This window comes from Ruditapes philippinarum, unplaced genomic scaffold (assembly GCF_026571515.1).
Source record: "Ruditapes philippinarum isolate M1 unplaced genomic scaffold, ASM2657151v2 ctg5669_1_1_1_1, whole genome shotgun sequence".
NCBI lineage: Eukaryota > Metazoa > Mollusca > Bivalvia > Venerida > Veneridae > Ruditapes > Ruditapes philippinarum.
Genome location: NW_026864298.1, coordinates 44,036 through 60,496, shown reverse-complemented (window position 1 = coordinate 60,496; position 16,461 = coordinate 44,036). Strand labels below are relative to the sequence as shown.

Here is a 16,461-nt window from a genome sequence, read left to right as displayed (position 1 = left end):
CCCATCACCACTACCACCCCACCGCCAACACCCCCTAAAAAAAGCAAAAATCTTGGCCAGCTTGTCATTTGTGCAGTCATGTCAAATTCTATTTTGTTTCAGTATTTCACTAGTAAGTCCTTTAAATTACTATCAGACTGTTACCCAGTACAAACCCTTAGTTAAAATTCAGCACAAAATAATTCATAAACTAGAGCATAAATTTCAAACTAGATTTCCAAATATTGTAATAAGCTTGTTACATCTGCAGTTTCTTGAAGGCATAAATTATGACGTATGATAACTTATAGAAAATTTGTCTTGGACTGGGATATGCGTTAATTGCCCGTGCAAGCAGTTTGGATGATTTCTCTAGACACATCACAATTATGTTAATTTTGTATTTTATTACAGAAGTAATCTCTTAGATTAGGTATAATGTTTTTAAAGAAGTTTCATTTCATACTTTTATGTTATTTTATTTTTTGTTTATTTTAAATGTTTTGTTTATTTGTTATATGTTCATTATTGTTTGTACAGCATGTACTTTTTTCATGTTGGGTTCTTTTCTGTTATTTGAGTTTAGTAAACTTTAAGTATAACATGACATAAATGTTATTTAAAAGGTCATTAATTTTGAAAACATTATAATATTTTTCCTAAATATTTAAAAAGGTTAGTCAAAAGTAAAAGATGTGTATTTCTTCTATATAAAATTTTTAAGTAGTAGGTTAATTATTACATTTTAAGGTATCATTTTCAAATTCGAGCAAAGAAAAAAAGGTGAAAATTCAACCGAACAAAGGACAATAACATTAATTTTATAACTTTTTTTTTGCTGTGACTTTTCTGGAGTTAAGTTGCTTTGTTTTCAAGTATTATTATCATCAAACATGATAATTTCATTGTAAAGACATTTTAAAAACAGATCTTTGCCATATACTTTAATACTTCATTAATCTATTATGAGAAGATCTGTCTAAAGAAACAATATACTGCATGTTTATTGGAAAAAACTTGTTTCGATTATTATGTTTGATGAAATATAAAGTCACTGTCACACGTTCTTTTCTTTAAAAATGATAGTGAGACATTAGTTCCTGCTTTCCCTACAAACATGTCTGATTCAAAAATAGAAGTCTGCCTTAAAGATGTAGCAATACATTATAAAGATGTAGTAATACATTATATTTGCCTACTTGTAAAATCTTGTAGTTTTAGATGTATGAAATAGATAGAAGCTTTCGTATATTATACATAATACATTTATATATATTGCAAGGTAGATAAAATGTTTATGGAATGTTTTAAACGTAGATTTATACCTTTACAGCTGCCATGAAGAGAGACCAGCAAAATGCCGTCCATAGGCCGGCTCCGCCTCCAGTCCCAGTGGCTCCGCCTATACCCCCGCCTCCAGCATACAGCTCTTATTATGAAGGTCAAGGACAAAATGTTGAAATGAATGTTCTGGAATGATGAATTTTTAATTTGTTACCTGACAATTCCAGTCTATAATTCTCTAAGATTTTATTTCCTGGAAACTGTTTTTAACCAGTACTTTTATACATACATAATTTGTAGAAAACTGCCGTATTTGAAGAAAAATTGAATTAATTTACTAAAATTTGAGACTTATAAGCTGGAATTGTTTTTGCATATATACCCCCAAACATTAACACCAGTTGGAATAATAAGTTTTTCCTTTTTTTCCCTGAAGCAGGTATATTGTGAGACTTTGACATCATGTACCTCACATCTAACCAAAAGACGCCTCTACACCACAGTTTAAATAAAACCAACATATATCTATATATTATGCATTGTTTATTGTGTATATTGTGACTGCTTATTTTGTTTAAGCTAAGTATGCTGAAATTTTAGTTCCTATGAAAGTGACAATTCTTCTTAACATTCCTCATTATGCTGAGAAAAAGAGAATTTTAGGGCATTATAAATTTAAATTTATTAAATCATAACTCAATAAAATGTCAGGTCACATAGGTGTGAAAATTTCAGCATAATTATGCAGTATTGTTTTGCAACTGAATGTTTTCAGGCATGTTATATCAGTGTGGGTTAGGCCAAGTATATCAATACTTCATTTTCGTGTCATATCTATTTAACCCTGTAAAATGCGAGGGACAAAAAAGAACTTTGCGTTTAGGTGTCACTGCAGTGTAGGGCCATGTAAACCTGCAGAAAATGCAGTCATATCCAACTGATTGACTGCTCAATTGAAATATTTTTATACTGAAATCTGGTGAATGTTTTATATTCAAAGCAAGTTCATTAGAAAATTTGGTTAAAGGTCAGTAGATCAAAAGTAAAGCCTGAAATATATCATAAAAAGTAAGACAGTATTAACGCATATAGACGTTGTTAAAACAATGGTTTTTGTTTAAGGAAACCAAGTCATTAAATTTTGACAGTTAATTGCATGTTAAATACCTAGTTTTGTATATATATATGTTAATGATATGTAATTTAGTATATAACACTATCTCACACATTGCTGCATGGATTTATACCAGAAATAGAATGTTAGAACAGGATTTAAAATTCTTTGAATCTCTCTCAGAGACTATAGTGGATGATTTATGGTTATATGGTTAGTGCTTGATTGTTACAGATCAATATTATATCTTAATTAAATACTTTAACTTGAATACTGTGAGTCTGTGCCTTACTGGAAACAATTGAATCGAACAGACCCAATATCAGCCTGCACATCTATGCCACCTGAAATCATGTTTTGCTCTGTTCCCTTTTCAATCGGTCATTATTTTGAAATTCTCCCTAAAAGTGATAAAATGGTATTGTCAAGATTAAAAAATGGACATGTAAATTTATTTAATGTGATAAAGGTAAGGATGACAATAGAATTGAAAGAAAATTTCAAGAAAAGCAACAGAAAATAGATAAATGCTTATCTTGTATTTTGTTTTAAAGTTAGAAAAAAGGCTATTCCTTTATTCCTCATTTGCTTGATTCAGGGATATATTGACTTTGGTTTTGAATGTCATTTGATATGTTTAATTTATTACAAATTCCTGGCACTGAAGACTACATAAAAAAACAGAGATTTTAAAGAGTACATTTTAGACTTAGATAATGCATGCAACATTTTAACATGTAGAAAATTAATACCACCAATATGTAGATTATATATTCTTAATATTCTACTTGTTTGTTAAGGAAGTTGTATTTTTGTTGTGGAGACAAGTTTTTGCATAGTGTGCATAAGTATGGTTTTTTTTGTGTTAAAAAGCAGGATTTTTGATTGATGCATTTTACATGTATAATATGGTCAGAATAAGTATGAAGGCTTATGATTTGTTCATTGTGCTCTTATTATTTTTCAGTCTATAATTTTTTAATACAGAATTTTTTTAATTATAATCATTTATATACATTTATATGCTTTCATAATAAGTGTAATCAGTATTTAAGATTGTGACTCTTTTATATGTAATGATGAAAAATACATTATTTAGATATTATTATATCATAGTTGTATTAAAAATGTAATATGTTATAATGGATTTTTATATTGTGATGTAACTTAGCCGTGTGATGTCATATTGTGATTATCATGTCTCTTTAACCCTTTTAACCTCTGGTGTTGATGATGTAAGATTTTTATCATCGGTATAGAGCCAGGTAAGCCGGTACCTCCGTGCAGTCTAACCAGTTTGTATACCTTTTGCAACCTTTATTTTTGGCAGACTTCACTTTTGTTAAAAAATCTTGAGAAAGAGGGATTTCTCTGAAGAATTAATCAAAACAAAATTACATGAAAATTGCAGACTTGGTTTGATTGAGTCTGTACATGTGGGATTACGAAAAAGTGTAACATCCCTCATGTCCTCTAGCACTGGCTTGAGTGGTACAACTTTACACTTTTGTTAACCAGTATACTTTTGTTTGCTATTGTATTATATATGATGTATGGTTATAGGAAGTATTTTGATCTTAAAATACCTAAATTAACAATGGACAACAAGAGAACTGTATAACACAAAATCAGGGGTTAAAGGGTAAATGAGTGTGTGTAAGATATATTTGTTCTTTGCATGTGCTCGTCAAGAGTTTCCACCATTACTGGCCAATGGTTTCTAACTTTAAGTGGCTACAATATATTTACAGATGGACCACCCCGCCCTCCATTGCCATCGGATACAATGCCACCACGCCCACCACCACCAGAAACAGATGATGAAGATGACATGAATTTCCCAATTCCTCAGGAAAACCAGCCCATTATGGTAAGACTATCTTAGTAGAGGAAATCAGTGTAATAATGCCAACAGTAAAAACTAGACCGGACAGTTTTTGGATAGTGTAAAAATCAATATATGGAGAAAAAACATACTTTATTCATTTATAGCTTGTATGATGCATTTATGGTATGTTTTTTTTTCTACTAGTGTTTTTTGATGCTATATAAACACTGTTGGGGTCCCTGTGAAACTCACTAGAATATATATATATAAACTAGATGTATCCATATTCTTTACAATGTTTCAAATGAATTTCAGTTTCATTTAACTGGTATGCTAAGTTCTTGAAATGGATGAGTAATTTGTGGGTCATTATATTCAGTCGTTGAGTTAATATTATTAATATTATAGCAAAATTGTATTTGATTTAATTGAATTTGAAAAAGGGTTAATTCAAAATGAATCATATACATTATGAATGTTTTAAACCTTTTTGATCAATTATAGATAAATTTGACAGAAAAGTGATTAGTTGAAAAGCTGCATTAATTTGCAGGCTTTTGTTTAAAAATATATGACAAGTAAATGTCTGGCTAAATCAGTGATAAGGTATTTGTATAGGATAACTACAGTATATATTATTGTTGAATTATAGATGGCCGCCCATGCTCTTCATATGGAAGCTAAACAATGGTCCAGTAAAGACAATGAAATTATTGCTGCTGCCAAACGAATGGCCTTCCTTATGGTGAAACTCAGTCAGCTAGTCAGGTAGGACCAGTATTTGTAACTTAAATACCTTAATATTTACCCATGAGTTGTTTGTGCATGAAATTATTCATAAAGTGCAGCAGGTCTTCCTCAACTAGGAAGTCTGATTAGCTTAATAAGGTGAGCATTAGATGTGTAATCCTTTGGTCACTGGTTCGTTCTTTGGATGAGGCAAAATTTCTCCGGGACGAAATTGGTCTTGGACATTGTGTCTAATGATCATTTGACTCACTGCAGACTTAAAGATCATGTGGGATTAGTAGTCGTCACTTGCGGAGAAACGGGTAATTACCAGTTGCATGTATTTATTCTGCCCAGAGACCTATATTGATCGTTTTCAGTATGGTACTATACCACAGAACTTATTTACAAAAAAAAATTTTAATTAAATAATGGCATCAGATCTTTATCCAATCAGAATGTGTAAGCGTTAATTAGTTTTCTAAATTGAATGTGACCAAAAATATGCGCTCATTGACAAAACTTATGCCTTTAACTGGAAAAATTCTATTGATACATTGATGGTATGCAACACAAGTCATGTGATTTGAAAACTTTTAAGTTTACTATTTATAATATGGTGAATTTAAGGGCTGAAACTGCAGACAAAACAGTCTAAACAAAGCAAGCTCATGTGCAGATATCTTCCTCACAGAATTTTTGTCAGTTTTTAAAATTTGTGTTGTAATTTACAGAGGTGAAGGAGGTACGAAGAAAGATCTGATCTCGACAGCAAAGGGCATAGCTGAGGCCTCAGAGGAGGTGACACGTCTTGCCAAGAAACTTGCTGCTGAGTGTACTGATAAGAAGATGAGAACTGTAAGATTATTCTTACACTTTCATTATTCTGAACATTTTTATGCCTCAAATTTAGGGGGTGGGGTCATATAGATTATATAGATTTGCCCTTGGCTGTGCTGCTGGCATATTGTCCATATGTAAACTGGCATATTGTCCATATGTAAACTGGCATATTGTCCATATGTAAACTGGCATATTGTCCATATGTAAACTGGCATATTGTCCATATGTAAACTGGCATATTGTCCATATGTAAACTGGCATATTGTCCATATGTAAACTGGCATATTGTCCATTTGTAAACTGGCATATTGTCCATATGTAAACTGGCATATTGTCCATATGTAAACTGGCAATACAGTGGGATGTAGAAGGGGGAGGGGGCGAATTTGTCACCCCAACTCACTTGAGGAAAAGGGTAGATGGGATATATATAGATTTTCTCTTTTCTTGTCCATGGTGCTGTGAAACTGTAGTGTGCAGGTGCATCCATGTTACTTTTATTGTTGTATTGATAATATGATTATGAGAAGCGTGTGATCTTATATGGTGACTTACTTGGTCAGAAATGGACATTGGTATTGATTGTACTTTTGTTATGCCAACAAAATCAAAACCTAATTTTTTCAATTGATCTTTTATATCTTTCCCTATGAAATTCATGTTTGTTACATTATGTTTTTGTTGCACAAGTTATTGCATCAGTATATTTAATTAAATTATTTCATGATATGCATCATTATTATTTTGCAGAATTTGTTACAAGTTTGTGAAAGAATCCCAACAATTGGTACTCAGCTGAAAATACTCTCCACTGTGAAAGCAACAATGTTGGGAGCCCAAGGTAGGTCACTCTTGTAGACTGTGATTTATTTTTAGAATCATGTTTTGTGAAATGAGGTGAACTTCTAAGTAAGACTAGAACTTGGAAGTTTTAGATTTTTGTACCAGGTGTTTATGTGCAGTGAGAATGATATTGATTACATTTAATAAGAAATTATTTCTCTGTGAAGTTTGATGTATTCTGTGCATTAATGAAAATCCCTTGTAGAATATATCTTTTATTAAAAAATTGAACTCTTAATTCATGGGATGAGTATTTTTTATCTAAAAGAATATGAAAATTTGTAATGTATGTAAAAGAGAAGAAAAAGAGAAATTCCTTTGCACATTTTTTTTAGAGAGGAAATATTTCAGAATTTTTACTACATATAATGTTTTAAATTAATTCTTTAAGTAATGAATTTGAATACATGTACATGTTATATATATACAGGATAATTTATTGTCAATAAATATGATACCAAGTTTTCGTGTATTTGATGAATACGGTCATTGATTTCAGACGAAGCAGCAGGTAGCGAAAAATGAAAAAAAAATCACAAAAATATTATATTAGTAGAAATATACATTATCAGGATATGAGATTATATACATGTTGTTTTGTGTTCACCTTGATGTATTTATAGATATTGTCCTTCATTGTATGGTAGGGGCTTTTTGTGGGTTGGAGGGTTTGCAATAAGAGGGACTGACTTCAAACTATTTTCAAAGAAGCAAAATATATCATTTTCACCGAAGCTATTCATCGTATTTTAGAATTTGAACTTTCTTCTTTGGTCTAAAAGGAGTAAACTTTACTACTGACATTTTTCTTGGTCAGGAAAAAACCTAAAAGTTCCAAAATGTTTCTTTTTCTTGGTCAGGAAAAAACCTAAAAGTTGCAAAATGTTTCAAATCCTGCAGGTGGATTCTTAAATGAGCTAGCTTACAGAATGTCAGTGGTTCTACTCGAGTGCCTGTTTGTACCTGAAATAATGTACAGAGAGGCACCTGAGTCTACCTCCACCAGTAAAGCTTGAAAGTTGCCATGTTACCTTCACTTAATTAGTGCTAAGTAAAACCCAACCAAAAAAAGTATGACATAACGATAATCATTGTTTAATCCCTTTCATATATAGAACAGTCCATTGGAAGTTTAAGAGATTTTAGTACCATTATACAAAAAAAGAAAGAGCTACCAACAGTATAGAGCCTGACCAAACTAGGCTAGCCTGGCTCTATACTGGTAGTAAACGCTTATGTTTCTTGTTCCAGCAGGGTAGGGTTATCTTTGCAAATAATCCATTCTTTCAATGTATATTTTAAAACACATGAAGGACAATATGTATAATCAAGAACTACCAGGTCTGATATTGAATTGGAGCACACTTGTCAGTCCAGAATAATATATTTCTTGTTTAGTTTATATATCAAATTAATGTATAATATTGACTTAGATGGAGACGTACACAATTATTAAAGAAGGCTGTTTCAAGGGATCTTCAATAATTTCAAAATTATATGCATTTATTTCTAACTGTATATTCATAAATACTTTGAGTGTGTGTTAAACTTTTAGTGTTGTCATTTCTTTTTCATTGATAAACATTACTACAATTATGAGTGTATTTTGAGCATTTATTGGAATTCCTTTGAAAAAGCTTGATAACTAGATTCAGGTTGTAACAAACAAGGAAACTGCCATATAAAATAGAAGGGTATTAGGAATAACATGTATATATATTTGGTTCCATACATTTATTACATTTCCAGCTTATAAATATGCCTATATGTTATGCTTTCTTTCTATATACATGTATATATTGTAAATATGAATATATTATGCCTGTTTGCTTGGTGAAAGTTGATTATTATACAGTTTGTTACTGGTAAAAAAGCAAAATCATTTTAAAAATGACACTATTTATAAAAATGAAAAGTAAATGGGTGGCAATTCCATAACCAAGTCAATCAAACATGCTGACTTTTAATCACAGTTGTCTGGCATAGTTGTGTATTTAAATACAGTCAAAGATTGAATGAGTTCTTAAGAAGTTACCTACTAGCTTATTGAAGGTCATAGACTACTCCAAAAAGGGGAAAGTTGCAGGGCACTTGCAGATGGGGATGGGATGTGAGAGGGGCATGACTAGCAAGGGGGTGGAGGGGGGGGGGCAACTTTGTAAATTTGGGTTAGGCCTGCATGTTGAGGAAAATACACTATCATTTAAGTAGTTTATGAGTAAATATATGAAATCAATAATGAATGTCATGTGGGGAGAACAAGGGACATAGGGGGCAACATCTAATTCAAAGGACAAGTTGATGATCTGTAACTTGAAGAAGAAGGGGCTCATTTACTATAATTTAAGTAGTTTATGGATAAATATATGAAATTGTTAATGAATGTAGCTATTTCTCATACAGAGCCAATACCAGCTCCTGATGGCAGTGAAATAGCCTGCGGTAAACATAAAACACAAGTTTCTCGTGCATTGTGTCAACACTGCTCCATTTATATATAAGTTTTTACAAAATCTTCACCAAAAATTAATAATTTATGTACAGATTATATGATAAAATTTATATAAAAGATATTGCAAATACATGTAGATATCTTTTAATTTTCTGTAAATTGAAAAAATTTGATGAAAGTAACGTAATTCTACATTGTATACAGAACCATTCTTAGACATCTGTATTGGTGGTGATAATTTTTTATAATATAATTGATAATAAATATGTTTTGATGGAAATAAAACCATCTTGGACAAATTTTAAAATTATAATTTTTGTAAGCATGAAAATAGGAGCAGGTTGACAGATGCAAGGACAAAGATGTGAACGAATGAAACACCATTTTGCATCGTACTGCACAACAAATGTGTGATATACCCCACCCACTTAAACATTAACTTGATAATTCCATTATACTGTTTATAAAGCCAGCATTACAAAATAAACTGTTAACATTGATGTTATATGTGAACTTGATATTGCATACATATTTAATGTTACATTATCTACTAGAAGGCATGAAATGTATGTGAACAAATTCTAATTGTTATAACAATAGTAATGATGCATCTTTAATCATATAATAAACTGATAATTTAAATAATGCATATGTATACAATTGTCTGTGTAAAATAATACCTGTTTTAAGCATGAAATATACCTAATGTATACATGTCATATAAGCATGTGTTAATCCATATAATGTTTAAACGTGGGGTTATTCTTTGGTATAAAATACCATGATGTGACATTTTGATTACAGATGTCAATAACTATGGTCTGTCTAAAATAAGCCCTTACCCCACAACATATCTGAAATGAACTTGTCCATTTTTCAATCTAAACAAAACCGAGAAAATTTCAAAGTATTTACTGATTGAATAGGGAACAGTGCAGACCATGATCAGACAGCACAGATGTACCTGTCTGTCTTAGTCTGCACTGATTACATGGGCAGATCCAGTTGCGACCAGCAAGCTTAAGGTTAAATTAAACACATAACTTATTGCTAATGTCCCCCAAATCTTTTAATTTTATTTTACAATATTTGGTATCATTCAACAAGTTAATAGGTTGAAGGGGCAATAACTCTTTTCATCTTCTTGTTATGATTATGGCCCTTATTTGTACAATTATTGCAAAAAGAACTCAAAATATTTTTCTTTTTAAGGTGAAACTAATCTTTTCCTTTTTATTAACACTTCTCCTTTATTACTTGATAAACAAAACAACAAATTATAATTTTGTCCAAATATTAAACTTGTAACATTCTTTGAAGATATTTCTTTACTAAGCACTTAAGGGGAAGCAATGCACTGGTACCCGGCTCTAGTATTTCTTCTTAGAAGATTTGGAACTATAGTCATTGCTGGTTTTTTTTTAGCCAATTGGAATTTTATTTTAGGTGTTTATAATTTATTTAAATATGCTAAATTTTATTCATTTTTTTTCAATGTTAAAGTTTTTATTTAATCATATGAGCAGATTTCTACATTAACATGTTTTTTCTGCTCTAGTGGTAAATGTGGCTTGCCCTCTATCCAGGGATCATAAGTTTAAGTCCTACATTAAGACAATATTATTATATAAAATAAGACACTAATGTTGGGTTAAGTTTAGGACTCAACACCATATAATGTTCATAAATTTCTTAGAGAATGAGTTTTCTTAATCAAGTTTCTTTCAAATTATTTTGTTTGAAGATTTAGTGGGTAAGCATTAAGTTATATTATAATATTAAGGGTCTCTCTTATTGAATTGTTTTCTAGAATGAATCGTGTTTATGAATGGAATATGACTAATTTATTCAATATTGAAATGCTTTTGCTGTGATTTGCTTGGCTTATATTTATGTATAAAAAGGGACATATCTCCAGATTTTGGTCTGATAATGTTAAAGGCACCTTAAGATATATAATGCTTTTTTCAAAGGAGGAAAAATTTACTCATTTCTGAGGCAAAATGTACCTTTAAAGAAAATGTACATGCATATGATAGCACCGACTGTGTTCATAAAAAAAAAGATAATATATTTATGAGATAAAATAAACTTGCCAAAGAAAATGAAAATACAAAAATGTTCCTATCTGCTTTAAGATGACATATCAAGTTAGATGGAAATACCGGTATCTGATATTTATCAATGTAATTATGGAGCTATGTCCCTTTTAAAGCTTATTTTTGGTGAACTATTTATTCAGTAACAGTATGAAAATATATTGCTGTTTGATTTTGTAACATGTTACTAACTTTGTGTGTTTTTTATTTTTTCTATTTTCTGCTTGCTTTCTGGTTGCCATGGAAACAGAATCTAGTAAGTCTGCTTTATAATGCTTGTTCTTTCACTGCATATTTGTAGCATTATGCATAGCTTTATGGTAGTGAATACTGGTGCTAGGTCACCTAAATATGTTTGATTGTCCTCTATGAACAAATTTAAATACTGTATATATTATTTTGTATATATTAAGAAGCTATGTGTCAAGATAAAGGATGTTTTTTATAAGAAGGTTCACCCGTATTTCAAATACATTGACAATACTTGAGTTTTCAACTTTGTGTGGAATAAATATTTTAGTATTAAAATATCGACAAGTACTATGAAATATTTTTTTATCAACTTTGTGATATTTATAATCGTATTTTAGTTATGATCGTCTTTATTTATTTGTTCCCTGCAAATGAATTTGAAGTCTGTCTTAAGAGTCAAAGATTAAGTATGAAATCGAAAATATTTTTGGTTAATTGTAATGACATATTTTCCAGTTATAATATTACTTTGGAATTATAAGTACCCATTTCTTCTCCTTTTTTACACAACATTCTGTAGTAGGGATTGGTCACTCCTCCAGTATTTAAGTCCCAACGAAAATATTTCATGAATTAAATATTAAAAGCACAAATTTAAATTATTTGTTTAATGCAAAATCTGTGCAATGAAGGCCTTTATTATATTCTTATACTTACTACTACTATAATTTGCTAGCATCTTACTTCTTCATATTTATTGCATATCTTGCTGAATATATATCTAAAGGACTACGTGCTAAGCTTTGAATTCAGAACTGCTCACTGTTATTATACCCCCAAAAACGAAGTTTGGGGGGGTATATAGGAGTCACCCGGTGGTCGGTTGGTCGGTCGGTCGGTCGGTCCAGACGTCCGTTGCATTTTCCTTGTCCGGACCATAACTTGAAGACTAATGGTTGGAATTCAATATAACTACATACAATGGTAAAGCACATTGAGAGGAAGTGCAGTGCACAAGAACCATAACTCTATCTTGACTAATTACAGAGTTATTGCCCTTTGTTACTTTTCCTTGTCCGGGGCATAACTTGAAAACTACTGGTTTGAATTCAAAACAACTTCAAACAATTGTCAAACACAATAAGGGGAAGTGCAGTGCACAAGAACCATAACTCTATCTAAAGTAATTACAGAGTTATTGCCCTTTGTTACTTTTCCATTGCTTTCTTTTGTCCGGACCATAACTTGAAGACTAATGCTTGGAATTCAATATAACTACATACAATGGTCAAGCACATTGAGAGGAAGCGCAGTGCACAAGAACCATAACTCTATCTTGACTAATTACAGAGTTATTGCCCTTTGTTACTTTTCCTTGTCCGGGGCATAACTTGAACACTATTGGTTGGAATTCAAAACAACTTCATACAATTGTCAAACACAATAAGGGGAAGTGCAGTTCATAAGAACCATAACTCTATCTAAAGTTATTACAGAGTTATTGCCCCTTGTTACTTTTCCATTGCTTTCTTTTGTCCGGAGTATAACTTGAAGACTAATTGTTGGAATTCATTATAACTTCATACAATGGTCAAGCACATTGAGAGGAAGTGCAGTGCACAAGAACCATAACTCTATCTTGACTAATTACAGAGTTACTGCCCTTTGTTACTTTTCCATTGCTTTTTTTGTCCGGAGCATAACTTGAAGACTAATGGTTGGAATTCAATATAACTTCATACAATGGTCAAGCACATTGAGAGGAAGTGCAATGCACAAGAACCATAACTCCATCTTGACAAATTACAGACTTATTGCCCTTTGTTACTTTTCCTTGTCCAGAGCATAACTTGAAAACTACTGTTTGGAATTCAATACAACTTCATACAGTTGTCAAGGACATTAAAAGGAAGTGCAGTGCATAAGAGCCATAACTCCATTTTGACAAAATACAGAGTTAATGCCCTTTGATACTTTTCCTTGTCTGGAGCATAACTTAAAACGTACTGGTTGAAATTCAAAACAACTTCATACAATAGTCAAGCACAAAAAGAGGAAGGAAGTGCAGTGCACAAGAACTATCACTCCATCTTCAGTATTTATAGAGTTATTGCCCTTTGTTTCTTTTCTTTGTATTTCTGGACTTATTACAGAGTAATTCAATAAAACTTCTTGAATGGTCAACCACATTGAAAGGAAATGCAATATACAAGAACCACAACTATCTTTAATTGCCCACAACCATAACTCTATATTTCAATTCTTTTACAAGGTATTCTGTTACTAGTAACATCCTCATTTCCGAAGCAGTCTTGTGGGGGTATTAATCACATTTAGTGATAGTTCTAGTTTTGAGAGATTTCAGTATCAAAATAATAAAATTTGAGCGGACAGTGTAACACATAGACTGCATTTTTGTCAACTTTATTGACATGCAGTCTGATCTGGCTTTATACTGCTGGCATAAGCTTGCCATTTTCATTGCTAGCACTCTGCAGGCCAAATATCTCCTGTATTAAATATCATACATACACATAATATAAATAAGAAAGTATCAGTATATTCATCAAGTATCTTTGTTTAATTGCATTTTAATTGTATTCTTCATGTGATCTATAGTGCTTGCTACAGTGTACCATATTTATACCTAAATATTTCTTGGCATTACTACCAATTATATTAAAAATATATTTCTCCAAATTAATATAACAAAGTGGTCTTCTCTTTTGCTTTTGAAATATTGTTCTGAGGATTTCAGAGTGGTCATAAGGTACGGTTCTACTATCATACATTATAAATGTTGCATGGATGTTGTTACTATATATAGATATAGAATGATGCAATGCTTGCATCATATGCTATTTTTAAATTACAATGCATGATGTCATTACTATTTATAGGTTCAGAAGAAGATCAAGAAGCTACAGAAATGTTGGTTGGTAATGCCCAAAATCTGATGCAAGCCGTCAAGGAAACAGTGCGTGCTGCTGAAGCTGCGTCCATCAAGATCCGCGTCGACTCCGGATACACAATCCGCTGGTTGAGAAAACGACCATGGTATACGTGAAGTAACAGCACTATTTAGCGATGTTATAATTACTTTAGATAATCAATATAGTCCATATTGTATCAAATAATGAAAGAAAAAAAAAATTAGAAATGAAATAAAGATAATCCATGTACATGCAATTTAATGAAATTATTTAGAATGCTTATAAAGCTAGTTATATGATTTTTGTCTCGTTAAAGAAAGCCTAGTGTACTCCTGCCGTTGTTAATGAAGAACTATTTTTAGAAAAATAAAGTCCATGACATGTTTCTGGTCCGAGTGATAAATCTTAAACTATGCAATGTAATATAATATGGGTTTCTTGACCTTTCTTTGGAAATATTGGGATTTTTCCTGTTGTCATAGATAAGTTATTATCCGTCATTCAGTTTATTGATTTATACTGTTTGAAATTGACTTGGTGCAACCAATAAATAATAGACTTTGTAAATTATCGAATAATGTTCTTGGCTAGATGGAAAGATATAGGAAATATATATGATCTAAAATGATTTATGTCTATCCATTAAATCATTACATAATCTGATCTAACACATTTATCATGTGAGATTTGATAAAAATTTCCATTATGCACCATTATTAAATTTTTACTTTTCATTTAGGCTTACTGTTTATGACATTATTACATAAGTTAGTGCTGGTTTTAAAAAAAACTTTTATAGTTTTGAAATTTTATCTTAATTTTTCAAGTGCTGACAACATGTCTCAAAAATATTTAGCCAAAAAAATTTATTTTTCTGATGGCATTATGCTGAATGGTTTTTCTTCAAAAGGCATTAATGGTAATAGATTTGTTGATATTTCAGTTATAAATTCATGTATAGAATTAACTACTAAATGCAGCTCTTGGTACTAAATATTTTGCAATGTTATTTTGATATTATGATGAAAACTTTAATTTTATGCTCATTAATTTTGTTTATGATTGCATAAAAATTATGATTGACATCATTAAAGATATAAAATGATGTAGCAGGTTTAGATATTGGAAATTATTCATAATTATATAAAATTACTATATAAATCCAGGCCGATATATATGCTGTCAAGTGTCAACAAGTGATTTTATTTCATCATGCTATATTTTTTTTTTAAGTTTTTTTTATTCATTTGAATTGTATACTACAGTTTGTACTGTGTATGATGATATATTATGATTTTTCAACTTGGACTATTTTACTGCTGAATTTGATCTGTATTAAGTTGCTGTATATAACATTTATTTTATTACAAAACAGAAAAATACAGCTTTGATGAGGTTTTTTTTTGGGATTATTTTTAAAGATCTGCAGCAAACCTAGATGCATTTGTTTGAAGTACATAACTGATTTCTTTATAATTGAATAGTACCTCTATTGAAGAATGGAAATTATTTTTTTGTAAAGAAAGAAAGAATCTATGTTTTAAGTTTTTCCCCAAGGTAGTAAAATGAAACTATCTGGCTATGAAATATACGATAAAATAGTTTATTTGGATAAAGCACATTGACAAAAATTAATTATATTTTGTACATGGTGAAAATGAAAAAATCACAGATAGAAAATAGTTGATAGAGATGAGGATTGTGGGATATGGGGAAAATGCTATAAATATCATTATATTATTTAATTATATAAATGTTTACATATTTTTTTTGTTGCAATATGTTTGTTGTTTGCATGAGGCCATACAGAATAATTGTTATTGCTTATGTTATGTTGAATCATTTAAAGATCTGTATACATTTTTATATACACCTACATACCCTAACTTTCCCCTTATATTGTGATTTATTTGTTGTATCAAAATTTTTATTTGCCTATAAATATTCATTTACTAGTATTATCTATTTATAATCTTCAATATTCTTATAAAAGTGTACTTAATTTTACACATATGACAAGAGACAAAAACTGCTGAAATGTGAAATGTTGTAACTGGTATACTTTAAAAGGTTCTTTTATTATTGTAAAATACTGAAGAAGTTGTGTTACTTTAGCCAATAGACAACTAGTTTCTGCCTAAAGGTTAACTGTTTCTGCGAAAAAG

General features: G+C 30.7%; 1 protein-coding gene across 10 annotated transcripts in view; it reads left to right on the top strand.

Annotated features, from left to right (window-relative positions):
• Positions 1 to 14,993, top strand: part of LOC132725113 (vinculin-like) — a 51,547-nt gene extending 36,554 nt beyond the window's left edge. For 5 of the 10 annotated variants that reach the window (XM_060710179.1, XM_060710181.1, XM_060710187.1 and 2 more), the window contains 7 exons: positions 1,313 to 1,420; positions 4,129 to 4,247; positions 4,858 to 4,973; positions 5,669 to 5,792; positions 6,528 to 6,618; positions 9,024 to 9,062; positions 14,264 to 14,993. In XM_060710179.1, the coding sequence (XP_060566162.1) occupies positions 1,313 to 1,420; positions 4,129 to 4,247; positions 4,858 to 4,973; positions 5,669 to 5,792; positions 6,528 to 6,618; positions 9,024 to 9,062; positions 14,264 to 14,430 (764 nt within the window). In that variant the 3' untranslated portion in view covers positions 14,431 to 14,993. The remainder of the gene's footprint in view (positions 1 to 1,312; positions 1,421 to 4,128; positions 4,248 to 4,857; positions 4,974 to 5,668; positions 5,793 to 6,527; positions 6,619 to 9,023; positions 9,063 to 14,263) is intronic. The other 5 variants (XM_060710183.1, XM_060710188.1, XM_060710184.1 and 2 more) reach the window with 2 other exon arrangements.
• The last annotated feature ends 1,468 nt before the right edge of the window (positions 14,994 to 16,461 follow it).